The sequence below is a fragment of the Pelophylax lessonae genome (assembly GCF_965119305.1).
Source record: "Pelophylax lessonae genome assembly, chromosome: 4".
Classification (NCBI taxonomy): Eukaryota; Metazoa; Chordata; class Amphibia; order Anura; family Ranidae; genus Pelophylax; species Pelophylax lessonae.
In genome coordinates, this window is record NC_138771.1 from 576,000,792 (window position 1) to 576,027,358 (window position 26,567).

General features: G+C 44.8%; 1 protein-coding gene across 1 annotated transcript in view; it reads right to left on the minus strand.

Annotated features, from left to right (window-relative positions):
- NOTCH3 (notch receptor 3) overlaps positions 1-25,390 on the minus strand; it is a 145,691-nt gene extending 120,301 nt beyond the window's left edge. The window contains exon 1 of the mRNA XM_082253292.1: positions 25,306-25,390. Coding sequence (XP_082109418.1) covers positions 25,306-25,378 — 73 coding nt within the window. The 5' untranslated portion in view covers positions 25,379-25,390. The remainder of the gene's footprint in view (positions 1-25,305) is intronic.
- Positions 25,391-26,567: the final 1,177 nt, after the last annotated feature.

Below are 26,567 nucleotides of genomic sequence, written 5' to 3' on the forward strand. Positions count from 1 at the left end.
GCGCATGCGTGAGTCGCGCTGCGCGCCGTGATTGGCCGGCAATCTTCTGGGACCTCTGACGTGTCCCAGAAGATTGCAGGGAGGGAGGGGGAGAGAACTTCCGTTCAGGGCGCCGCGGCGCTCCGAGCGGTAGTGGGAGCGGTTACCTGTCAAAACTAGGTACCCGCTCCCCCCCCCCCAAAAAATGACATGCCAAATGTGGCATGTCGGGGGGTCAGGACTCCCTAAAGCGGAAGTTCCACTTTTGGGTGGAACTCCGCTTTAAATATCCTCCTTTCTGGACAAACAAGTTTGCTATGTACTAGAAAAGGTCTTTGACTTTTCCAAATTTTGGTTAACCATAGTTATGTTTGACAAGTTCAAACTGTTACATGTGTACAGCCCCCGAAAATAAATTTTAACAAGAAAGGAATTTAAGATGAAGAAAAATCATAGGTGTGCTGGTAAAGTGAACCAAAGCACAAAACGGCTATAAAACTTCACGCTTGAAAGATTTACAGAAAAGCCAACCACGAACAATCGAAATGTGACACATTTTAGGTAAATCAGGGATTGTGTATTAATAGATTTCTCTTCATCATTCCAGTGGGGCATGAAGACTGATGGAGACCTTAACTGAGGCCTTGAAGAGTTGTCAGGACAACCACTGCATGAGTGAGCTGTGACTGGACTGAACAAAACCCTATGCCGGGCGGCCATGCTGCATCCAATGAGCTGGCACTGGGAAACAAGATGGATTCTGGCCAAAGTGCTTGAATACATCAACTTTCATTTTTCCTTGCTGAAAAACAAGAGGGGGGGGGGGGGAATGCGCCACAATTTCACATAAAAAAAAAAAAAAAACTACTCCTTTTCATGAAGCATATTGTAATCAATGACAGAGGCAACAGCCCTCAGGGGGCTTTTTTTGGGGGCCCACCTTTCTTAGAAAAACCAGAAAGATGGAAAGAAATCCTCCATTCTCGCCAGCAATCAGCTTAGGATACGAGCCAGCTGCTCTGTGGCATAATTAAGACCTGGTTTACACAAAAACGTGCTTATAAAATCAAGTATTTAACTGGAAATATACAGTTTAAAGTTTAATGCCATTTAATTGCCACTAAAATTATAATAAACATTTTAAATGATAAACACTGAACAGAAAATACTTCATAGATTGGACTTCGTTCTTCTCCATAACCCTCTGGACACTTCGTATACATCTCTTTTCAGACCTTCTCGGTAGACAAATGAGGACTTCAGGAAGTGATCTGATCTACATACTTATTAAAACGTATGTTCTAGCCAAAACCTTTTAAATTTTAGTTCTGGATAGAGCTTGGAAGTGTCGGAACCACCAACAAGTTTGTATTGTGGTATGTGTCCCCAATAGGTGGATTCATCCCATTTTTCCTGGTGACCACTAACAGACAAAGAATGATGGGGGAAACCAAACTGAGTTCTAGCAACAAAAGAAAAACTTTGAATAAAAATCGAATCAAAGAAATTTTCTTATCCTGTTCAATCTCTACTCCAGGGGAGTCCCCTCTTTTTAAGTCTGTTTTGTACAATATAAAGTATATGCTTGGCTAGTAGGACTCTTAACACAATTGAGTAGAAAGAAGTATAAAAGATGGCGGATAACGCAACACTGGAGCCCACAGGAGAGAACATCAGTTTTTGAGTAATTTAGCCTTCCTTAACATTTTTAAAAGCCATTTAGGCCGGCCAAAGACTGTCGAAAAAGCCAAAATTCGAACCAAGTATGAGCAGGCTGATGCCTCGTACACACGCATCGATAGTTGGCCGTGAATTTTCGGCCTACGTCCGATCGGCCGATCTTCGGCTTGTTAGTATGTAGTTTTCGACAACCGACTCAGACTTTTCGGCCGAATAAAATCTGGTGTGCAGGCTATAAAATTTTTGTTGGCCGTCAACACAACGGCCGATTTTCCGTCAGTACAGATTTCGGCAGACAAAAATCTGATGAGCAAGACTGGGCATGTTCAGAGATGAAAAAACACACGGAAAGTAAACCATCACATGACATCACTTCTGAAGTAGATTTTTGTTGGCCGAGAAAATTTGTGTGCAGTCTAGAGCACATTTCAACCAACACAACAACACAGGACAAAAGTCGGCCGATCGGCCGGCCGATAATCGTTGTGTGTGTGCGAGGCATGAATGTACCCAAGCCGATTTATCAACTTGGGTGCAACCAGCCTCTTGGATTTTACAAGGACAGCGGCTGTTATAGCAATAATCACTGTTTTCCCGCAGGGACGACTCTTTCTCTTTATTATCTTCTTAACAAGAGAATTTATTAAAGAAACACACTTACATGGACGGAATAAAAAAATGGACAGGCAACCGATGTTCGCGGCCACACTGCAGCACGGTCCGCGGCATTTCCACCCAACGCGTTTCCCCTTACGAAGGCGTCCACTGGGATTGGAGTGTCTTCATCGTTAAGAACACTTATTTGCACCAATTTTTTGGACTTTATTTGGACATTTTTGCATTTGTCAACTTCCTGTTCTCGTCAACAGACTTTCACATATTTGTGCACTGCACATGTCACATTTGATTGTGTTATTAGTTGTGTTTATGTTTGTGGATATACACCCTATTTTATTTGTACCTTCAGAAAGCTCACCTTATATAGTTTTCCCATTTCACATCACTCCATCCAGGTTGGAGTATCGGTAGCAGCTGATAACCCCATCTTTAGTATTGCGCACCTTTTTTTCTTCATTTTCAGGAAAGAAAACATTACTCGATCTATGGCCAGCCTTGGTATTGCTCATTGCCATCTATTGCGTCTAAATACGGTCACAAGCTGACAGGTTGCGGACCTTTAATCTCCTTCTAATCTGTTAGATGGATTGATTTAGTGTAGTTCTGCTTTTTTTAATGTGCATATTATATACCTGTCAATTAAAGACCAGTTTACCATATGTACAAAAAGAGCAAATAAAAAATGATTACACTTTTATTGTATTTGCTCATTGAAAGGGGAAGTACCATTGCTGAACCCGGTTTACTTTTTCCCCCCCTCTTGTTTAAATTCCTTTCTTGGTCTCTGCAAATCACAACTTTGGCAATTGTTGCACAATTTATTTTATCTTGTATCCCAGTAAAACCAAATTAACCAATGTCTTAAAAAATTATAGAGCAGTCTTTGTGTTGTATAAATAAAAAGTAACAAAAAGTGCAGACGACATTCTTTCTGGAGAAGATGCTGATTTGGGGTTCCTCAACACTGATGCTCATGCAATCAAAGTCATGGTTACATGCTCTAATGGCGCTTTTCCACTGCATGGAACCGAACGGTTCGGCTCGCTTTTGTGCTTTTCCACTGCTGGTACCGCATGGTACGGTGTGGGAATGGTTCGGTATGGTACGGCGCTTTTCCACTACATGGAACCAAATGGTACGGCTCTCTAAAACAGTACCTACTGGATTGTGGTTCCAAGAGGTACCATACCCGGTACCATATCCCACAATCCTTTGCATGCAGTCACTACTAGCCACTGATTGGTCAGAGAATCCAACCCACCCCGTTGTTATCCCACCCACTTAACTTTAGTACTACTTTAGTGGAAAAGCGCTGCCATAGCGTACCGTACCGAACCGTTCCAACACCGTACCATGCGGTACCAGCAGTGGAAAAGCAAACCGGGCCAAGCAGGGCCGAGTAGAGCCGAGCCGGTACTTGCAGTGGAAAAGTGCCATAAGTGGAGCAAAGTTCTCTTTGGCAAATAATCCTTCTCTTCAGCAGACAAATGCTTAATATTTTAGTTATGTTGGCAAAACCAACAGAAACCCACCCCAACAATACTGTTAACAAAAGTACGGAAGTTAAAACAAAGAAGCCATGAGCAAATTAATATTTTTATTAATATTTCTTCTAACTAGGGCAAGAGATTGAATTTGCTTTTGGTTCCAATAATGAAGGCACTGCATATGGTTCAAACGCCAGAAATTATACACAATGTTAGGCAATACCAACAGGAACCCATTTTTTTTTTTACACTACCTTATGAAAAAAAAAAAAAAAACACAACAACATGCTTTCGTAAAGAGATTATCCTCTAATAACTCAATGGGTATTCTGCCCTCGGACCAAATTTTGATCAAAAAATCTCTAGGTAAACTTATAGCACGGAAGGTAAAATTACTAAATCACATTTTATTTATTCAGAATAAAAAAAAAAAAATAAATAAAAATAAATAAATAAATTCCATCCTGAACCATCAAATTTCTAGTCACTGCTGTCGAAGGCGATTTGACCCCAAAATTCGAAAATCAAAATGAATGCTCCTGAAACCAAATTCTTTGGGTGTAAGGTATAATGACAATGCCAGTGTAGTGTAAGCAATTTATGCTCATAAAGGAGAATGAATATTATATAGAACCAATTATAATAATCTAGAGGCTGGGGCCTCATACGAAAAGAGTACAGTAGGGAATTTTCTTGCCCTCAGCAAACAGCTTTCTTGATTTACTTTCAAACTCCAACTGTCAAAAAACAGCTGGATGCTGATTGGCGACTATAGGCAAGAAGAACTTTTTCCACGGTTCATGCTTCGGGCCAAAAGTCGTTAATTAATGCCAAGGAGTCAGCCTTGTGGTAACAAATACCAGGAAAACACAAAGATCTCCTCCAGGAGACCTTCGAATAATGAGCATAGGAATTCCAAATCAAATTTAAATCATTCCCTTCTCATGTATTATATTAAAAGCAGATAGTTTGCCCATTCTGTGCAGACAGGCAGCAGTGCAATAAGTATCAAAAAGTGCAATATGTGCAGTGCAAGAACAAAGTGAAACATATATTGAAAATCAATCTGTGTATACAGTAAAAAGTGCAATTTCAGTGTCCATAAAGCATTAGTGCATTCCGGTATCCAGAGCTGTGATCACCCAATGATCGTGATTGGTACAAAATGTGCTCCACTCCGCCACCACCAGAGATCTAATGCTGGCCATTCACTTATAGATTTTCGTCCGGAAATTTTCGTTTCAAGAAAATTCGTTTGATTTTCTAATCGTTAGTGGGGTTAAATCGATGTCCTTTTTCGACTGCAGCGACGGGAAAATTCGTAGGGGCAGAAGGGAAAACTTTTCTCGATCAACGAATTTTCGGGCAGTGTATGTGGTAATCGTTCAGAAATGACATTCATTTTAAAATTAAATGTGAAAAGCAAAAGACAATTTTCGAACGACATTCGTCTATTCAAAGAATGTTCAAAGAATGTTCAAAGAATATTCCCGGCCGAAATTCTGTGCGTGTATGGCTAGCATAAGCCTCTCACACTTTGACCCAGAGATGTGAGCCAAACACCGCTTTTACCCCTCAGGGATCACGGGCAGGTGTCACCGGATAGTGTGGAGGATTCGCTGACAGATGCACAGGGACAAGGTAACTGCGATGGTGCCGCTCTTACACAGGGGGCACATAGAGATCACCACATATACAGAAAAGCAGAAAAAGATCTAGTGCTCTCCGTCCGGGTAAACCGCCATGTGCGTTGCATACTAACACATATTACCTTGCAGGGGGACTGGACTTTTTCTTTTGTAATGACTTTACTACCACTTTAACGCAAAGCAATTAACACAGGATTAGTATAAAAGCCCCAAGGTCTACATTTTTCAATTGAATGTACAATAGAGTACATATTTAATTACAATTTGATCTACGGTATATTAAACATATCTATAGGCATCAGAGGTTGGTTAGCCTTGTGAAATAGCTTTCCAAAAGCGAGTACGCTAGGGCAATCCAAGTTTGCACATCTATAGAAAAATCCTTCACAAACCTTCAAAAGAGAACTATGGAAGAAGGAGAGGTGGGAGCAGAATAGCATCTTACCTTGGGTAAAATGTCCAAATGCCCAATCTCCATCAAGCTCAATTAATATTTCACAGGTCCTACAAGGATTGGAATCACCATATTACCTGACCAGAATTTAGTGGTTCTAAACGCTTAAGGCATTTTCTGCATCAAGGAAAAAAAAAAAAAAAACCTTCCACTAATTGCTTCTCCCATAGGCTAAACCTGTGAGGAGAAAGCAGGAGGCAGGGCCAAGCCAAACGGTGTGGGCCTATGGACACAGACAACCCTGCTTATAAGTGCACCTGCACGGGTGCCCCCTCAGCACAGGGCTTGCTGAGGGGGCACTCGGAGAAGAGAGAGGAGCAGATAAAGCCGTGGTGGGGGGGGGGGGGCACAGGACCGCTTTGTGCAATACCACTGGCTATGGTTCAAATTCGCTGACGATTCCGCACCGCATCAAATCGCATCCTGTTCATGCAAACAGATTGTGGAGTGTGTGTTAACGACGCCCCGAAATCAGTTTACAAAATGCAGAATTGGATCGCATGGGTGTTCTGATTCTGGTGCAGAAAAAAAAGGTCCTGCACAAGTCTGGTGCGAATGCGAGGCAATGTGAGTCATTACAAATCCATGGCCCAAACTGCGCCCCAGAGACACTGCATGTCATTGGCCCAGTATTGTGCTGCGATTCCTGTGCGAATTACATGCAATGTCCCGCACCGCATCAGTGTGAACCCAGGCTGAGGGTTAGGGAATTATCAAAACTACAAAGCTACAGCAAAGCCTTCACTGTCCATACAGAACAACTGTTAAGTAGCAGTTAGGAGATCCTTTTCTTGAAGTTTAGTAAAGTACCAAAATGAGGTCCTGCTCACATCTGCGTGCTGCCGCTGTGGTTTGGTGCACACTGAGCATTTTTAATTGCAACACAAGACTGAGTATTTTAAAGTAACACTAAAAGGATACAGAAAGTTAGGAATATACCTCCTGTCAGTTTTTTTCCTTTTTTTGCCATCTGTGTCCCATTGGGGAAATTTCCATTGACTTCCTGCCCCGTAGCTAAAACAGGAAACGAGAGGAAATCCCTCCAAAGTGAGGTTACCAGGGTCTTCAGAACTAGTGTACTGATTGGCAGATTTCCCCTATATTCCTGTTCTGGTGACAACCCAAAACGTGGGATTTTCCTTCACTTCCCCCCTTGGTGATCATCAAAATAAAAAGGTCAGATAGAGAGGGCGAATCTCCTTAACGAAGGCATAGACAGCAATAAAAACAAGTTGTGGTTTAGTTAAACTTTAATACTGTAGTGTAGTAATGCTGCAAATACAAAACAGTTTTTTTACTTTTTTTAAACTACTAAGTGCTGCAGCACGTGTTAAATTGTCCCGTCCTGGCAGGATGTAGGGGAGTCGGACTGTGTCCCTCTCACACAAGCGGGTAGTATGGCTTTCCAGTGGTCCGGGATGCCACCCCTGAATACTTCTCTCTAATCCCTTGCTCCCTGAGCTGCTGATTGGAGGACTGTTTGGGGGGGGCTTGATGAAAGATTGGAGAGCTGGGTTGCTGCTTGTGCAGGAAAGCTGTGGACTGACTCTCCTACGTACTGTCAGTCAGCACATGGTATTTTAAACTTTATTGCAGCTTGAGATTAACGTGCATTACCGCAACAACATGCCATGATCAGGTCCTTACGAAATTTAATAAAAAGTAGAAAAAAAAAAAAAAAAAAGGCAGATTATGCAGCTGGACCACATTACAGTAATCACGAGAGTTCATTTGAGCTTTAGAGACGTTAAAAAAAAAAAAAAATTTGCATAAACAATATGAAACTCACGTTGTACTTTAAATCGCATCAAAGATGCAGCCATGCAGTCTTACAGCCCATTCACACTGATCCGACTTGGACCACGACTTCAGAAAGACCTGGAGCGACTTGCATATACATTCATTTTATGAAGTCCGGGCAAGTAGCGCCGAAGTCACGCTGCACGCGAATTCACAGGTCGCCCCGAAGTCGGATCCGACATAGTGTGAACGGAGTCTGTCAAAATATATTTTGATCAGAATATCATCAGATAAACAAGCAAAAGAGCCTTTATTACCTGACGTGTAATGGAAAAAAGGTCCACAGATAAGGGTGTCATCGAGTCCATGTTCTGGAACAAACTGTCTACTCTAATATATCCAGGAAATGAAATATGGCTTATTACTGTGGGAAACAGATTTTTCTGATACACACAAATCTTAACGTTAACATGACTTGGCTGAACATCAAATATTTGAAATTGGATGCACGGATGTCGGTCCTCTGGGAGCTGCGATTCTCCTTGAAATGCCCACTTCCTGAGCATGTTCCCAAAGAAACAAAATTTGGGGCTACCTGAATAGCAGGGAGTCTTCAAAATAAGAAACTGCTGTGATCTCATAAGGTTCAACTTAAAGGTTTTTACACAAGACTTCCCAGCTTTCTCCCAAGACTCACAAAATGGTCTAATTGGATTCAAATGGAAAAAACGTGAGAATCCTGGAAGTTGTGAAAACATTGATAAACAGACCCCCTTTACTCCAGCCATAGATGGTTTTAATCTAACGAGTTCATCAGGGACCGTGCAAGATTTGCTCAATGTTTGGGCAGGCTGATTGACTTGGACAGCCAGCATGTCGGATTTTTTAGGATGCATTTATTCCCAGCAGCTAGAGCCACTAGCAATAATCATTGTGTTCTCCCTGCACCTCACCCACCGGGAGAGCACAATAGCTCCACAGGAGGGATTCTCTGCCCCCCCCCCCCCCCATCAACCTGTGGTTGCAGGGAAGAAAATCGTATCATCTAGGTCCTGTCTAAAGCCCCGTACACACGATCAGATTATCGAACGATCTGTCGTCCGTTTTTTGTGGCATGCTAGTCTGATGTGGAAAGTGAAGAGGTTATTTTCATACGAATTTTCCCGTACGACAGAATTCTACTTCAGAAGTGATGTCATGTGCTGGATTGCTTTGTATGTGTTCTTTCGTCTCTGAGCATGCCTAGTCTTGCCCTTAAGATTTTTTCCGTCGAAATCTGTACTAATGAGACGAAAAATCGGACGTTGTATTACGGACAACAAAAATTTTATAGCCTGCACATCAGGATTTTGTCAGCCGAAAAGTCGGGGTCGGCTGTCGAAAGCACCATACTAACAATCCTAAAATCGGCAGATCGGTCGCCGGACGAAATTTCCCTTCAGATTTTCTTATCGTGTGTACGGGCCTTTAGGCCTTAAGCCTGCGCACATGGGACGAATGTCAGGCGACATCGGCCAGTTCAATAAAAACCGGCCGACATTGAGGCCTGTGTGTAAGGCAGCCAGTCTGACAGTACAGTCGGACAAGCATGCTGGAAAACCAGCAGCAAATGACCAACTCCCGATCAGCACCCTCACCCATTGGCTGAGAGCGTTGACCAAGGTGTGTTACAGGCTTTATGTATACTGTTCATTTAGCCCCCAATGCATGAGATCCCAGCATTCTGAGAGTGGGCAGGAAGCACAGGGCATCATTTAGTCCCACTGCCAGGAGCCTGTAAAACTCTACAAGAGGTTGAAAGCTGCTGGGGCTGTACAGTGCCTTGTGTGGTACTAATATTGAGGGCAGTGTGCTTGCTGGGACAAATGCCCAGAGCACAGTAGGAAGTATTAAGACCCCTTGTGACGACTGCATGCCCAAGTACTGAGATTTTCCAGCTCACAGGACAATAATTTTAAAAGCTAGCAGACTGAAAGTTACCATCACTGGAAAAGTTAAGTTTAAAAACACACAGCAACCATGGGTTGAAGGAAAGAAAATTGCTCTATTCCACCCATCAACAGTCAGTGTTGATGGGGGAACCCCTCCCACTGTGCTATTGTATTCTGATAGTGGGAGGTTTCCCAGCCGCCAGAAAACAATGATCACTGCCAGCAGCTATAGCCACCGGCAGTGATCAAATGAAAGAAACCTAAAAGGCTGGTTGCACTGAAATTGATCAAGAGATCGATTTCTGTACAACCTGTCAATAGATGGATCGAAATTCAGCTGGATCCTTGTGAACAGGCCAAACTTTGATCCATCTGGTCAGTTTTAGACATGTGCATTGTTTCCAGACTATTTTACGAAAGGTTTAGGACAACTAATTATGACCAGACCCATTAAAAGGCTTTACTGATCCTGGGCCGAGTATAGTTTTTGATGTTTCTGCATTCCTTTTCTGCCGATTTGAACATTTTGAGGGTATAAGGGAGGCACTGCATTCAGTACAATGCCATGCTCTGCTCCACACAGTTTGGAGTTTTGCAGCCCTCATTATCACAACCCTGTCAAGTTTTTATTTTTGTCTCCTACTGGAAAAAATGTCCCTGGGTTTCCTGTCCCAGAGATGCAACCGGAAAAAGAAAGAGGCAAAAAAAAAAAAACAAATTCTAAAAATTTCTCCACAGCAAGCCATCACTGCACCAGGTGTCCTCATTAGAAGACTTGCCCTTACCTTTTGTTTCTATGGTAGCTCTAAGATTTTGCTTTTCCTAAAGTAGAACTAATGGCACATTTTTTTCTTCATTTTGGATAGAGCAAGGAGAGGTAGATGGCAAAAAAAAAAAAAAAACCCTGTCAGATTTTTGTTTGCCATCTGTTTCCCATTGTGGAGATTTATCTTTACTTCCAGTCCCATAGCCAAACAGGAAGTGAGGAAATCCCTCCAAATTAAAGGGAATCCCTTGGGGACCCCCAGGTCACCATTGGATGATTTACCCTCTATTACTTTTCAGAGGACAACCCAAAATATGGGATTTTCTTTCTTCACTTTCAATGATAATGGTAAACAGGACAAATATTGGTGAACAGGGGGACAGACAGCAGTAAAAAAACTGACAGGTGTTCTAAGCTTGCCTTTAGTTATACTTTAGGCCCCTTTCACATAGGCCGACCGTTCAGATCCACCTGTCAGTTTTTTGGCGGATCTGAACGGATGCTTCATGTATCTCTATGGGGCATCGTATGTCAGTGGAGACATGTCCGCTGACATCCGAATCGATCCGATAAATCTGGACGGACGGAAACCGTATTTTCCATCCGTCCAGCAGATCGGATGGGATCGGATGAGAATGGACAGACGGTCCGTTACCATCCGATTCCCCCATAGAGAACAGTGGGACCGGACAGCTGTGTCTCCGCACACAGCGCGGGGACAGAGCTGCCACCTGCCTGCTCAGCGGGGGATCGATCTGAGAAAAAACGGAGTCCGCCTGACGGACTCCCTATGTGAAAGGGGCCTTAAACACATTTTTTAGCGGAGGCAATGGTCACTAAAACTAAGAGAGAGGGTAAATATGCAGTAGGGACACAGACCGTGATGGAAAAACTAAAGAAAGAAAGGAAAAAACAAGCATTCAACAGCATCCAATCACTAGTCCTGAGTGTGGTCACATGGGGCGGTCCTTAGACCCTTGTAAGATTTGGCCAGAACAAATTGCTTGCAAATATCATCCCATGTACCACCCTAATGCCCCATACACACGTGCAGATTATCTGCAGACTTACCAAAACCATATAATATGAGGTCAAACCTAAACACTTTTAATTTGTATGCAATCCGGCAGGCCCTTGCACTACATAGAAAAGGTAAGTCTGCAGACAAAAGTCTGCAGATAATCTGCACGTGTGTATGGGGCATAAGAGTACGTGCCAAGATCAATGTAAGCCTCGTACTAGACAGGGGTAAGAAAAGTTGATGGGTTTTGGATGCTTTGGGATACACATACCCATATCAACAAAATTTAGCACCTCCTATTGCTTCAGAAATATGAATGCAAATACCAATTGGTTGTTTTTGGTTACCATAAGGATGCAGTGGTTCCCACAGACCTAGTTAATATATGAGTAAGATAAGGTATGTCATTTGTAACTTTCAGAGTTTAGAGAGTGTTTACACCAAACAGCAGTAAAGAAGGTAGACAGGATACAAAAAGTTTCTTCCAGGAATACAAATGACCGTTTCAGATTTGTCAACTTAGGCAAACTCATGAGTGATAAGTTTAATGTATGTAAACAGCAGAGCAAGAGATAAGGAAAAAGAGCCACAGCAGTAACATGGAGTCCAGTATCTGGATCTTTGATTTATCATCTGCAAATGGGGAAAAGTAAAAAAAAAAAAAAAAAAAAACACAATCGGGGATAGCGCAAAAAGCTTGACATGCTAGGTCTTTTTTTCTCATGTTGACCCTTTCCTATACAAGTTTTCTCCCCATTTTCATTCCACCTCAAGTCAGCAGATGATTCTTGACATGTTCGCTCATTCCACCTTTAGTAAGTCATAATGTAGGACAAAATGGTATGATGGTGTCAATCAACTCCTTATCAACTGTCTCCCTAAAATTGATTGGCAGGGGGACCAAAGTCATACGAACATTTCCCAATCACACCAACACCATCTAAGGCCGTGGTTCTCGACTCCTGTCTTCAGGACCCACTAATGGCGCTTTTCCACTGCATGGAACCGAACGGTTTGGCACGCTTTTGTGCTTTTCCACTGCTGGTACCGCATGGTATAGTGTCGGAACGGTTCGGTGGCGCTTTTCCACTGCATGGAATCGAACGGTACAGTACGGCTCTGAAAAAAACAGTACCTACTCGATTGTGGTTCCAATAGGTACCATATCCCACAATCCTTTGCATGCAGTCACTTCTAGCCACTGATTGGTCAGAGAATCCCACCCACCCCGTTGTTATCCCACCCACTTAACTTTAGTACTACTTTAGTGGAAAAGCAAACCATACCGTACCGAACCGTTCCAACACCGTACCATGCGGTACCAGCAGTGGAAAAGCAAACCGGGCCAAGCAGGGCCGAGTAGAGCCGAGCCGGTACTTGCAGTGGAAAAGTGCCATAACAGGCAAGGTTTGTAAGATAGCTGAAATACTTAACAGGCGATATCATTTGCTGCTCAGTGATTGCAGTATTCTAAAAAGAAAATTGCGAAGCTGAGCACCCTGCTCCTGCGCTCAGAACCAGGTCCTCAGGCTGCCTCTATCCCGGAACTCTCACTTGGCATCCACTATGGCTAAGCTTTGCTGCCCTCTACGACCAGGGTGGTCGACAAAACACTGCAAATAAAAACAAAGAAAAGGAAGCTCTGAGGAAGAGGCACGGCCTCGAAACGCGTCAGCCCTTCGTCTTCACGAGACATTGGACTTATAATAAGGACGTTGCTCTATGAAATTGATATGCTGGATTATATCGCATGTTTGCGAGTAGCTGATTTTTAACACTTTTTCATTAAAAGCCCACTGAGGATAATGCGCTAGGCTGGTGCACCCTTTTCTTTGTTTTTATTTGCACTGCAGTATTCTAGGTTGCACCTCCCCAAGGTAATACCTAAAATCTGGTCTGTTAGTGGGTTCTGAGAACCAATAAATTCTAAGGTCTGTGGGTAACCTTCGGACGTCCATGATGGTCCCATGCAGCTCTCAGATAAGAATTTGGCTACCGGCTAAAGAGCAACAAGGAGCACTTCCTACTACCGAAAAAGCCTGTCACCATAAAGAGTTTACAACTTGCTCAAAAGCCTGAGGAACTGGGCCTGTCCCATATTCATTATTAATTAGGATTAGTTCACCATGCGCCTTCTACTTCCGTCTGGGAGCAACGTTAAAGCGGAGTTCCGGGCACAGATCTCATTTTTTAATGAACATACCCCCGGGACAGTCAGGGCTAGCACATTCCACAATGGCTAGCCTCTGATCTGTCCCGGTTCGCACTTACCTGCAAGAAGAAATACTTACTTTGAAAATTTCTTCCACAGCGTTTCCATCTCTCTTGTGGGCAGCTGAAGCCGGCGCGGTACTCTTTGGTGTCTTCTTCCGCGTCTTCTTCTCCCAGAATGCGCCGCACCGGCCCCTCTCGTCACTTCCGGCGCGGCATTCCTAAACAGCTTCTGGGCATGCCCAGAAGCTGTTTAGCAGGGGAATGCGGCGTCGCCCGGATGTGACGTGCGGGGCCGGTGCCATCGCATTGATTCCTGGGAGCGATGACGTTCAGCTCCCAGGAATCATCGCGAGGCCGGAAGTGACGGGGTGAGCCTCGGCGCTGGAGGAGGAAGTACCCTGAGGTGAGTATTTACGATCTTCGATTACGAGGTGAGTATACAAAAAAAAATAACTATCCAATTCCTTTTCAGGTTATGTGTAGCTAGCGGAGGGGCACAAAAAAAAAAAAAAAAATACAGATTTTGTGGCCGGAACTCCGCTTTAAGAATACAGGTAATGCCTGACTGTACGTCTTTATTGCGATACCTTTTACTATCCTGTTGCCATCTTATGACATATGAATGATCTTTTAATGCTTAATCTGAAGAGCATCATTGGTGTCTACTATATGGGCAAAGGATGCAAAAACTAAAGCCCAATGACCTTAAATTTATCAGGCAAAGAGCTACGTGCAGCAACTCATAAGCACCATCAGTAATAGACTACTTTAAACTGGTTAGAATGTGTAAAAGATCGTCAGTCTTGCCTATGTGAGACAACAGTGTAAAGAGTATAGACGGGCCCAAAAAAAACGTATAGGAATTAAAGAAACAAGTGGGAGAGAAAGAGAGAAAAGAAAGTGACAAAAGGCAAGAAAAGAGGCCAGAGAGACAAAGGGAGAGCTGAGGGATGCATACTGATTGACGTAGACTTTGGATGGGGGGGGGGGGGGTATGAAAAAACATTAAGAGACACAGCAGGATCAGCTTGTAAGGGGTCAGAATGTGAGGAGACCAGACTGGACATTGGAGAGAAGGTTTATTATAGACAGCCAGAACATGCCAACAGACAAGGAAAGAGACATCAGTCACCACACATAGCTAGACCAGCACCAACACAATTGGTGAAATATATTACTTGACTGTCTGACATGAAGTAATAATCCGATCTTAGAAAGACCTTGACACCCGCATACACTGTCTTTAGTAAACCGATTAGAACAGATTAAAGAACCATGACACTTTTCCCATCTCAGTGCTGACAAGAGAACACTGAATATTTCCAACCTTTTCATCTGACATTGATGTTCCATTGCTGCCTCCAAGAACACTCATAACCCATCAAGTTATAAACTTCTACTAAAGGCCCGTACACACGATAAGAAAATCTGAAGGTAAGATTCGTCCGACGACCGATCAGCCGCTTTTCGGATTGTTAGTATGGTGCTCTCGACAGCCAACTCCGACTTTTCGTCCGAAAAAAATCCTGATGTGCAGGCAATAAAACTTTTGTCGTCCGTAATACAACGTCCGATTTTCGTCTCATTAGTACAGATTTAGATGGGAAAAAAATCTTAAGAGCAAGACTAGGCATGCTCAGAGACGAAAGAACACATACAAAGCAATCCAACACATGACATCACTTCTGAAGTAGAATTCTGTCGTACGGGAAAATTCGTATGAAAATAACCTCTTCACTTTCCACATCAGACTAGCATGCCACAAAAAACGGATGACAGATCGTTCGATAATCTTATCGTGTGTACGGGGCTTTATCCAGTACAAATTCCAACCACGGACCCACATTTCTACCTTCAGCGAGAAAGTGAAAAGCCTCTGCACATTTCCCTATGGAACCGCCACTATCAACTGCTAAGAAAACCACAAAACAGCTTCAAGGCTATAACTGCTCACAGTTGGCTAAGTTTTGTGATTTCATCCCAAAACTCCATTGATTTTCAACTGTTTTTTGAAGTTAGCATGCACCTACATAAAGCCTACAATGGAACTCATTGGCATCCCCAGATTGTGACTTCCAAAGAAACTCAAGCAGTTGTATGAGGCACCCAATCAGAGCCTTAATGTAATAAATGTAAAAAAAAAAAAAAAAAAACCCTCTTCAGATATTAAAACTACATACAATTGCCTAATACAGGATATCAAGGAGGAAAAAAAAAAAAAAACTCGTGGGCGTGTAACTGTCTACCTGGAAGCACGCTATGGTGCTTGCAGTGGTGCAATGAGGGGGAAAGAAACAAACATTCTTGAACTGGAAGTCTCAGCTCAGCAAAGTGCTAACTATGAATGAGATGCTATAGCAAAACCATTATAGTGCTCCATGGCTCTTTCTGAAAGACATTCCCGAAACAATGGCAAACAATGCAGCATACCGCCTAGGGAAGCCTCTCTCAACCAGGGTTCAGAGGAAAAGAGGTTGTCCAAACTACGGCCCTCCAGCTGTTGCGGAACTACACCTCCCATGAGGCATTGTAAGTCTCTGACATTCACAGACATGACTAGGCATGATGGGAATTGTAGTTCCTGAACAGCTGGATGGCCATAGTTTGGACACCCCTGCCTTAAGTGAAAAGCAATGACTGCCTCCCCCAAGTTCTCAATATTACAGATTTTTTCTTTAAAAAAAGTTCTGCTCCGAACCTCCTCTTCTAGGGTCTCCTGCTGGCGCTCTCTGCTCCTCCTCTTCTCAAGGCTCCCCCAAAAGAATATGCTTCCTATGGGGACCCACCACCAGACTCAATCTCTGACATTTGTACTCACTAGGAAGAGACCACCTCTTACAGACAGCTTAAAGTGGTTGTAAAGGCTGGACATTTTTTACCATAATGGACAATGTAATGCAAACCTTAATGGCACAAATGTAAGAAGCATTCTTCCCATCCCACTGACCATCACAATAATGTACAGTTAGTTGTAAATATAGTAATCATTAGCAGGGGGTTCCCTAAGGCTACATGTACACTGGCCTTCCCTAAACGAAAAACTCTTCTGGCAGTATAATACCGTTAAACACAAGAAAAAAGTGGCGCCGTGTTTGGAGTTTATTCATTTCATTGGCCAGAGTTCTGCTCCGAACCTCCTCTTCTAGGGTCTCCTGCTGGCGCTCTCTGCTCCTCCTCTTCTCAAGGCTCCCCCAAACTACGGCCCTCCAGCTGTTGCGGAACTACACCTCCCATGAGGCATTGTAAATCTCTGACATTCACAGACATAACTAGGCATGATGGGAATTGTAGTTCCTGAACAGCTGGATGGCCATAGTTTGGACACCCCTGCCTTAAGTGAAAAGCAATGACTGCCTCCCCCAAGTTCTCAATATTACAGATTTTTTCTTTAAAAAAAGTTCTGCTCCGAACCTCCTCTTCTAGGGTCTCCTGCTGGCGCTCTCTGCTCCTCCTCTTCTCAAGGCTCCCCCAAAAGAATATGCTTCCTATGGGGACCCACCACCAGACTCAATCTCTGACATTTGTACTCACTAGGAAGAGACCACCTCTTACAGACAGCTTAAAGTGGTTGTAAAGGCTGGACATTTTTTACCATAATGGACAATGTAATGCAAACCTTAATGGCACAAATGTAAGAAGCATTCTTCCCATCCCACTGACCATCACAATAATGTACAGTTAGTTGTAAATATAGTAATCATTAGCAGGGGGTTCCCTAAGGCTACATGTACACTGGCCTTCCCTAAACGAAAAACTCTTCTGGCAGTATAATACCGTTAAACACAAGAAAAAAGTGGCGCCGTGTTTGGAGTTTATTCATTTCATTGGCCAGAGTACTTGCCGCTGAAATGAATAAACGCCCAAGCACTAAATACAGCTACCGTTAAGGGTCCATTCACACCCACTTGGTCGCCTGACAAGTCGCGGTCGGTCGCTCGCCATTGAATAGTACAGGTCCCGTTCTAATAGGAGCGACACAAGTTGCTCCAACTTAGAAAAAGGGTCCTGTACTACTTTGGGGCGACCTGGAGGCGACTTGCATTGACTTCAATGATATTAAGTCCGTGCAAGTTGCGCCGAGGTCGCCCCAAAAAATCCTGTCGCGCCAGTCTGAATGGGCTGTAAGACAGCTTCACGGGCGTTTGTCTTTTTTTGGCTAAAACATTCCTCTCCTGAACGCAACTCTTCTGCATTCAGGAGAGGAATGTTTGTTTACTGCCCCTCAACTCTGTACATGGACACATAGGCTTTTATTGCTTTGAGTTTAGGGGCTTTGGCAAAAAAAAAAAAAAAAAAAAAAAAAACACCACCAAAAGATCCTAAACTCAAGTTTAGGAGCAGCCAGTGTACATGAGGACTAAAGCTGGCCATTCATTATACACAGTTTTCCTATTCAATTTACTTTAGATTTACCTTCAACTACATAGTGCAAGGGCCTGCCTGATTGCATACAAAACAAAAGGGTTTAGGTTTGACCTCGTATGGCTTTCGTAAATCTAAAAGGAAAATTGTCCAATGTATGGCCAGGCAAAGTTTGGAGATCTATTATTTCACAAGGTTCCTTTGTGTTAAAAGGAGCAGAAAAAGGTTGGCCTAGCAAAATCAAACTCCGGCTGAACAGGGGCTAACCTAGAAGTCACCTAGTCTGCTATGACTGTATGAACGTCCATTGCCTATAAAGGCAGGGACCCAGGAGCACTTGCTACCTCCGCTATCATTGTTGCTAAACTGTATAGCGCAGTACACACGTAAAGTTACTTTTTTATCCCCCATTCAACCCAGGCGGGTTGAACGACAAAAAACTAAAAAAGAGCCATACCAACACAAGCAATGTTGGTGCGGCGATCTTCCCCCCGCTGTGACTTTGTGTTCCGACAGGGGTCTGTACCCCCCACCCACCAGATCACACTGATCAGATACTGGTTTTCCAGCCTGTCCCTTCGACAAAAGCCAGTCACTGGGCCAACTTCAGTCAAAAAGACAGTTGTACCCACTGACCGAATGCCAGGCCAGTTCCTGTTGAATTGGCTGACGTTCAGCCTGTGTGTAACCAGCCTATTTTGGGCAATGAGCAACTTTCTTGCCCTTGTGATAGCCTATGGCCTATTTAAAATCCTTTTTTTTTTTTATTTTGGTTTTTAAGAAGTTGGGATTGTGAATATATTACAATGAGTGCAAGCAGATAATGTCATAATTTATATTACGGTGTCTGGTTGATCAGCAAAAAGTATTATGAAGTAGGGGGCCACACGAAGACAGGACACGCCAATCAGTGGTTAGGTGGTCACCACTCATCTTGGCATGTTGGTTCCTGGGTTCAGTTAGAACAAAGGACACTGTATACCAGGGGTCTCTGAACTTTCTAAACCAAAGGCCGGTTTACTGACCTTCAGGACTTGAGGGGCCAAACTCTGGCCAGTGGGAGAATCAGCTTAGCGCCATAAGAGTAAGTAAATAAGGCCCCATGTTGGGTATTAGAGGGGAGAAATAGTGGTGTTAGTGGGAATAACGGCCCATTGTTCGTGTCAGTGGCAAAAATGATGCCCCATTGTTTTTGTCTATGGGGGGGGGGGAATAGGGTATTTTATCAAAAGGGAAGAATAGCGCCCCAAGGGCCAGGTAAAGATAAGCAAAGAGCCACATCCAGCCCGGGCTGCAGTTTATTGACCACTGCTGTATACAGTAGTTTCTATGCTTTCCCTGTTTTTATAGGTTTTCTGTATCCACCAAAATGTTCTCTGGCTTTCACAATGGTTTCTCATCCATATGACATAGGCCAGGGGTCTTCAAACTATGGCCCTCCAGTTGTTCAGGAACTACAATTCCCATCATGCCTAGCCAAGTCTGTGAATGTCAGAGTTTTACAATGCCTCATGGGACTTGTAGTTCTGCAACAGCTGGAGGGCCGTAGTTTGAAGATCCCTGACATAGGCACATAATAATGCAAGTTCTTTGAGAGCCAGGACTGAAAACGCACATCAGAACCTAATACAACTGATAGAACAGTGATGATACAATGATGATATAAGTGATATAAAAAGCAGATAACTTTTCAGTGATTTATTAGGGGGACAGAGCACATTAGAGACAGTGGGAAAAAAAAAAAAAAAAAAACGACACCAATGAGTTGGAAGTGGGCAAAAACGAGAGAGGGCACCCGAGAAAAAAATAAATCCAACTTGGCACCAGAGAGAAAAGCCTGTACAAGCGCAGCCGGGAGCAGCTGGACAGCGGGGAAAGTGGGGGTGCAAGGGTAACGTGGCACAGGCAGAACTGGGAGGAACTCTGAAGAAAAGAAATGGAGGGCCCAGCACACAAAATAGGGTCAGCAAAGACACACAAAGTCCCAGCAAGATAGACAGGCGGGCAGACAAGTATGGAGCAGCTGAGAGAGAACAGAGAGGGGGGAGAACAGAGCTGCAGGAGGTAGCAGACAGATTTGTGGGGGCAGTTTGGGAAGCGTCTAACCTCCCCCCCTCCCCCCCCCAATCCCTTTTTCCAATTGTTATCACACAAGAAAGGTTTCTCTCTCTCACTACACAGTGCCCTCCTCCCCCTCGCCTTCCCTGTGCCCTGAGGGAGGGAGACAGAGAGAGGCAGAGGAGGGGGGAGAGCGAGAGGAGGAGAGGGGGATGGGTGGGAAAATTTGGAAAAAGGGATTATTAGTGAGGAAAAAAAAAAAAAACTAACAGCTCCAACTGAGGAGCAACCTCATGTATACTGACACAAAGCAGACCGCGCACATCTAGTAACGGGTCTCTGGTACTGCGTCCCGCACACAAATTTAAAACCTGAAACCTAAAAATCTCATGGAAACTGGAAAGTCCGGCTGAATCTCTAAAACGATTTGACAAAAGGGGCCAAGTTTAGCATGCTAATTTGTGGATTGCTGTGATTTGTCATACAATGCCGCCAATTGTGGACACTACAAAAGGCAATAAACATCCGCTAGAATAAACATTCAAACTGTAGGAGTTTACCCAACCCATGAATATTTTTGGGAGCAATTGATTTATGCCTAAGTAACCAAACTGATGAGAGTTACATATGGCAACCAAATAGATCATTTTTCAACGCTAGTTCCATCACACTAATTCCTCGTCTCCACTAAGCGGTTCGGTACGCAATTTTCGCAGTTTCCATTGTCAAAAGTTGTGAATGGTCCCCTAATTCCGAAATGTACCACTTTTTTGGGACCCTTTCGTTGGGGTACCAAGCACATTACTACCGTGCCAACAAGGTGGAGCTACACTGTTGAGGTTCTGTTGGCGTGGAAATGCAAGCCTGATCAAGGTGTACCGAACCGAACAATGGAAATGAGGCATAAGGGTTGCCTAGTATGCAGTAACCAAAGAGCTAAGCACTGTGAATTGTGGTCTTGCAGCACTGGGGCCTTGGGTTCAAATCCTACCAGGAACTTCACCTATATGCAGCATCTAAATAGGTTTCCTCTTGGACAGTCAAGTATCTGATCCCGTCATGTTTGTACATGCATGGTTGTGGTGCTGACTTTATACTGAAAGTTCCTTCAAAGCCAGGATTATTCTACATAAGTCTATAGAAGTCACTACGCACTGTTCAGGGAGTATCCGTAATAAGTAGATGTATGGAAAGTAAAGACACTCAGGGGTCTTGTGTAGGAGTACATGCCCAACAAAAGCAGTTTGTTCTGTCCAACGTGTCCATGGATCATAGTCCATGTTTGTGAAGGCCTTGGGAAAGAGCGACTGTGATTCATCGTACCCTTAGACCAAATAAAACTAAACTCCTTTTATTTGGACACCTAAAACCAGAAAGGGACTCCACTAAAATCCATGCAAAAATATTCTAGATTGTAAGCTCCAACGAGCAGGGCACTCTAGTTCCTCCTGTTTTTAACTGTATTTTAACTATTGTCTTCCCTCACATTGTAAAGCGCTGCGCAAACTGTTGGCGCAATATAAATCCTGTATAATAATAATAATAATAATTTCCCAAATCCCGAACAGTTACTGGAAGTAACTTGGCACATTTACCTCCACATTACAACATTCCCCAAAGACAACAACATATCCTTGTTTGCTTGTCAGCCGTCGAAAAACCAGCTTTCAGTACCCACAAGTTGGCATGAGAACTCCCAGCACAAAGCTGCTCCCCGCATAGCCATAAATTCTAACAACAGCCGAGGACCCTGAGAATCCCATCAAGGCAGACTTATTCATAAATCGGTTAAACTCCATTTAACGCTGAATAAACAAAGCCAGACAGCCAACTTTCATCTCCCGGCCAAGTTTACAAATAAAGGTGACATGAAACACTGATCCAGTGTATAGAAGGAAATCATTTAAGAGTGAATAATCACAGCGGGCGAGGAAATGGAAGACTTCACCAAGAGACATTAGAACTTTACACAACGTATGGCTCAATTCCCTAAGCCTGCCTTGCTTGACATCGGGGAATTTTTATTATTTTCAATTCACACTGCTAAAAAAATAACCACCAAATCGAGCCTTAGGGGACAACAAATGGCACTTTCTGCTAGCTGTCCTAGATGATGACGTGGTGGCCGAAATCTGATTAACCCTCTAATCTCTTGTGGCATGTACATAGCCACCCAAGCTGTCTTTTCAGCCTAGGGAGGAGGAAGCTGCCTGAGATCACTTTAAAGTTCCTCTGCAATCTACAAAAATGCCCTGAAGGTGGGATCATATGGATGGCCTCTCCTGGCATGGGCCTCCCTCCCTACACTAATACTGGCAAGGACATTTCTTTGGTGCACCAATTGGCTTGTCCCTTGTCCTATCGGTCCATACCAAAATATATTTTTATACTGCCCCCCCACTTGGCGGTTCTAGTCAGTATTTCCTCACTCACGAGTCAAATGATGTCCTTGCTGCTGTGATAGATCACTAATATATATATATTTCCCCAAAAAGCAAAAAGAGAGGGAAGTATAGAATGTATATACATGGGGTCCTCCTGAAACACGAGCAGCATCTTGTCTAAACATTGTTATACTAAAGTTTATGCTACATTCTATACTTCCAAGACCCTCTCTTTTTGGGGAAATAAATATACACACACACATACAAATCCCCAATGGTTCTCAGCTCCATACACATTGGAGCGACTTATGTAATTTGACAGGTCAAATCGCATGACAAGTCACACCCTATTGCCGGCAATCGCACTGTTCAAAATCAGTGCGGCGCTGACTTTGCTCTGCCGCATCGGTTTGAAAAAGTAGTTCATGCACTACTTTTGGAGACTTCGGGTGCTACTTGAAAAGACATGAAGTCGCAAAGGTGTCTTCAAAGTCCCACTGACCGTCAGCTTTGAAATTGTGCGATTTCAGATGTCGTACCATTTCAAAGCCGCACGTGTCAACGGGGGCTTAGGGACTACAACCACTGAGGTTTGCTACATTAAATGGCAAGATAGATAGAATAAAATGGTATGGACCTACAGGACAAGAAGGGATAGAGATATTACATTAAGCCCTGCAAGATCCTGTCTTTTTATTTAATTAAACACATGGGCTGAACAATTGCAGGTGTTAGGTAACCAATGGTTTTTAAAGACTACAGTCTCCAAGATAGATAAACATTTTGAGGTTTTTTTTTTTGTTAACATACTATACTTCAAAGCCAATGAGTGCCAGTTTTTGTGCTTGGCCAAATTCCAGGGAGCCAGAAAGCCAATGGCTCCCCAAACCTACAGCTAGCTCCCAACTTTTTGATTTTCTACACACTACAATACCAGAGATATATATATATATATATATATATATATATATATATATATATATATATATATATATATATATATAGTGATCCTCAGATTACAATGGATGATCCCATTAGACCCAGGCAGAAAATTGTGTGTGACACATGGAGTATGTCTGGGGGGAGAGCGGCCCCTCTCTCCCATGGAGTATGTCTGGGGGGGGGGATCACCCCCTCTCCCATGGAGTATGTCTGGGAGGAGAGCGGCCCCTCTCTCCCATGGAGTATGTCTGGGAGGAGAGCGGCCCCTCTCTCCCATGTAGTATGTCTGGGGGGGGGGGGGGGGAGACCACCCCCTCTCCCATGGAGTATGTCTGGGGGGGGGGGGGAGATCACCCCCTCTCCCATGGAGTATGTCTGGGAGGAGATCACCCTCTCTCACATGGAGTATGTCTGGGAGGAGAGCGGCCCCTCTCTCCCATGGAGTATGTCTGGGGGGGGGGGGGGGAGATCACCCCCTCTCCCATGGAGCATGTCTGGGGGGGGGGGGCAGCAGACCCCCTCTCACATGGAGTATGTCTGGGAGTAGAGCGGCCCCTCTCTCCCATGGAGTATGTCTGGGAGGGGGGGGGGAGAGAGAGAGATCACCCCCTCTCCCATGGAGTATGTCTGGGGGGGGGGGGAAGACAGCAGACCCCCTCTCCCATGGAGTATGTCTGGGGGGGGGGTCACCCCCTCTCACATGGAGTATGTCTGGGAGGAGATAACCCTCTCTCCCATGGAGTATGTCTGGGAGGAGATCACCCTCTCTCACATGGAGTATGTCTGGGAGGAGATCACCCTCTCTCACATGGAGTATGTCTGGGAGGAGATCACCCCCTCTCACATGGAGTATGTCTGGGAGGAGATCACCCCCTCTCACATGGAGTATGTCTGGGAGGAGATCACCCCCTCTCACATGGAGTATGTCTGGGAGGAGATCACCCCCTCTCACATGGAGTATGTCTGGGAGGAGATCACCCCCTCTCACATAGAGTATGTCTGGGAGGAGATCACCCCCTCTCACATAGAGTATGTCTGGGGGGAGATCATCCCCTCTCACATGGAGTATGTCTGGGGGGAGATCATCCCCTCTCACATGGAGTATGTCTGGGAGGAGATCATCCCCTCTCACATGGAGTATGTCTGGGGGGAGATCACCCCCTCTCCCATGGAGTATGTCTGGGGGGAGATCACCCTCTCTCCCATGGAGTATGTCTGGGAGGAGATCACCCTCTCTCACATGGAGTATGTCTGGGAGGAGATCACCCTCTCTCCCATGGAGTATGTCTGGGAGGAGATCATCCCCTCTCACATGGAGTATGTCTGGGGGGAGATCATCCCCTCTCACATGGAGTATGTCTGGGGGGAGATCACCCCCTCTCACATGGAGTATGCCTGGGGGGGGAGGTCACCCCTCTCACATGGAGTATGTCTGGGGGGGGGGGAAGACAGCAGACCCCCTCTCCCATGGAGTATGTCTGGGGGGGGAGATCATCCCTCTCCCATGGAGTATGTCTGGGGGGGGGTCACCCCCTCTCACATGGAGTATGTCTGGGAGGAGATCACCCCCTCTCTACAATCCCTAATGACTTCCTGTCCTGCTATATCTTCCAATCTGTCATGTGTGGGGAGATCACACAACCAGAGGAGGTCAGCGCTGACAATCAAAGCTTCGCACACAGGCCACTCACCAATACAATGGGAAATAATAGAAAACTATGACATGATGCAGGGAAGACAATCACCATCAATAATAATAATAACAGTAATAGAGGATCCCATGTCACATGGATCATCTCCCCAGGTGTCAGTCATGTGATCTGCAACAAAGTAACTTCTCTATTTATGTATCAAATCTGAGCGAGGGAAGGTGCTGATTGGAGGAGAGAAGGAGATCACGTGGCTGGCAGGTAGAGGGATTGCGGTGTCTGGAATGTGTATAGACTTTGGATCGTACAGAACACACACGGCGGAGCTCTCTGCATAGCAGTACATGGTAATCCCATCCCCCCGATCTTACCGTAGATTCCTCCAGCACGGCTCAGCAGCACAGCAGTGACCCAGACGAGTCCGTACATCCCCGGCCGCCCCATATTGTTTCCTCCCCGGGGAGCCTCCAAACACGGAGCTCTTCTCTATCTGGCTGACTGAGCCACACTGATCCATAGGAGGGTCTCCAAGGCCAGCGCAGATTCCGCTACGCCCAGGCGAGGAGGCAGAGCCAATCAACCAACACGGTTCAGGCCAATAAGGCGGACCGACCACGCCCTTAAAAAAAAAGAAGAAGACTTCCCCCTTTCTCTTGTCCTACTCAGTAATGAAAAATGAAGGCGGCTCCGCCCACCCTGCTTGTAACCTTCTCTGCCGCATATTTCCCAGTAACTATGGGCGATGGGCGGGGCTATTGGTCACGCCCCGTCAAAAGGAGTCAGCCAACCGCGCTCGTCAGCGATACTTCGGAATGTGCCGAAGAGTGGGCGGGCTGTTGGCATCGCCTAGCAACGTGGGCGGAGTGTGCGAGAGATTCCATCACAGGGACCACGTGGGGTGTGCGGTCCGCAGAAGGGGAGCTTGGTACGGTCCATTGTCCTCCCAGGCTGGTGACCTGCCATGGGGGAGGGATGATTAATATTTAAACCCCCTTCAAGGGGTCCTCCCTCCCCCCCTCATGTCTATGGATTCCTTACTATAGATCAGCCATCTGCTTAATGATCAGTGTGTGACTCTGGGACTGCAGTACAGTCCTGATCACATGTCCCCCCATGGTCCTATCACTGCTGCTCTGGGGGGGTCCTCATAGATGTCTATGGAGGCACACAGCCTGGCTCGGGAGTGAGCCCCGTATACGCGGCTTCCCAGAACTTCCACTCAGATTGCCTAGGAAAACTGGGTACCCGCCCATCCCCCCCAAAAAAAATGACAAATGTGGCAAAAAGGGGAGGGAAGTACTTAAAGCAGAACTTTCCCTTTTAGGTGGAGCCCCACTTTAATAATACATTCCTTGTTTGCTCCCTTTTATTCTGTTATCCTGTTGATATTTCACAGAGCAGCCCTGAACCTTCTCTTCCGGGGTCCCCCATGGCACTTCTAGCTCCCCTTCTCCATGTGTGGACTAGAATCCGATTGCCTGGGTGTAGAGATCCATGCGATCCGATTCCCATCTGACTGCATAGTTTGCACTGTGTCCTGCGAACCAATTTGGGGGTGTCATTAATTTCACATTGACACCCGCACAGGGGCGTAGCTACAGAGGTTGCAGGGGTTGCAATTGCAACCAGGCCC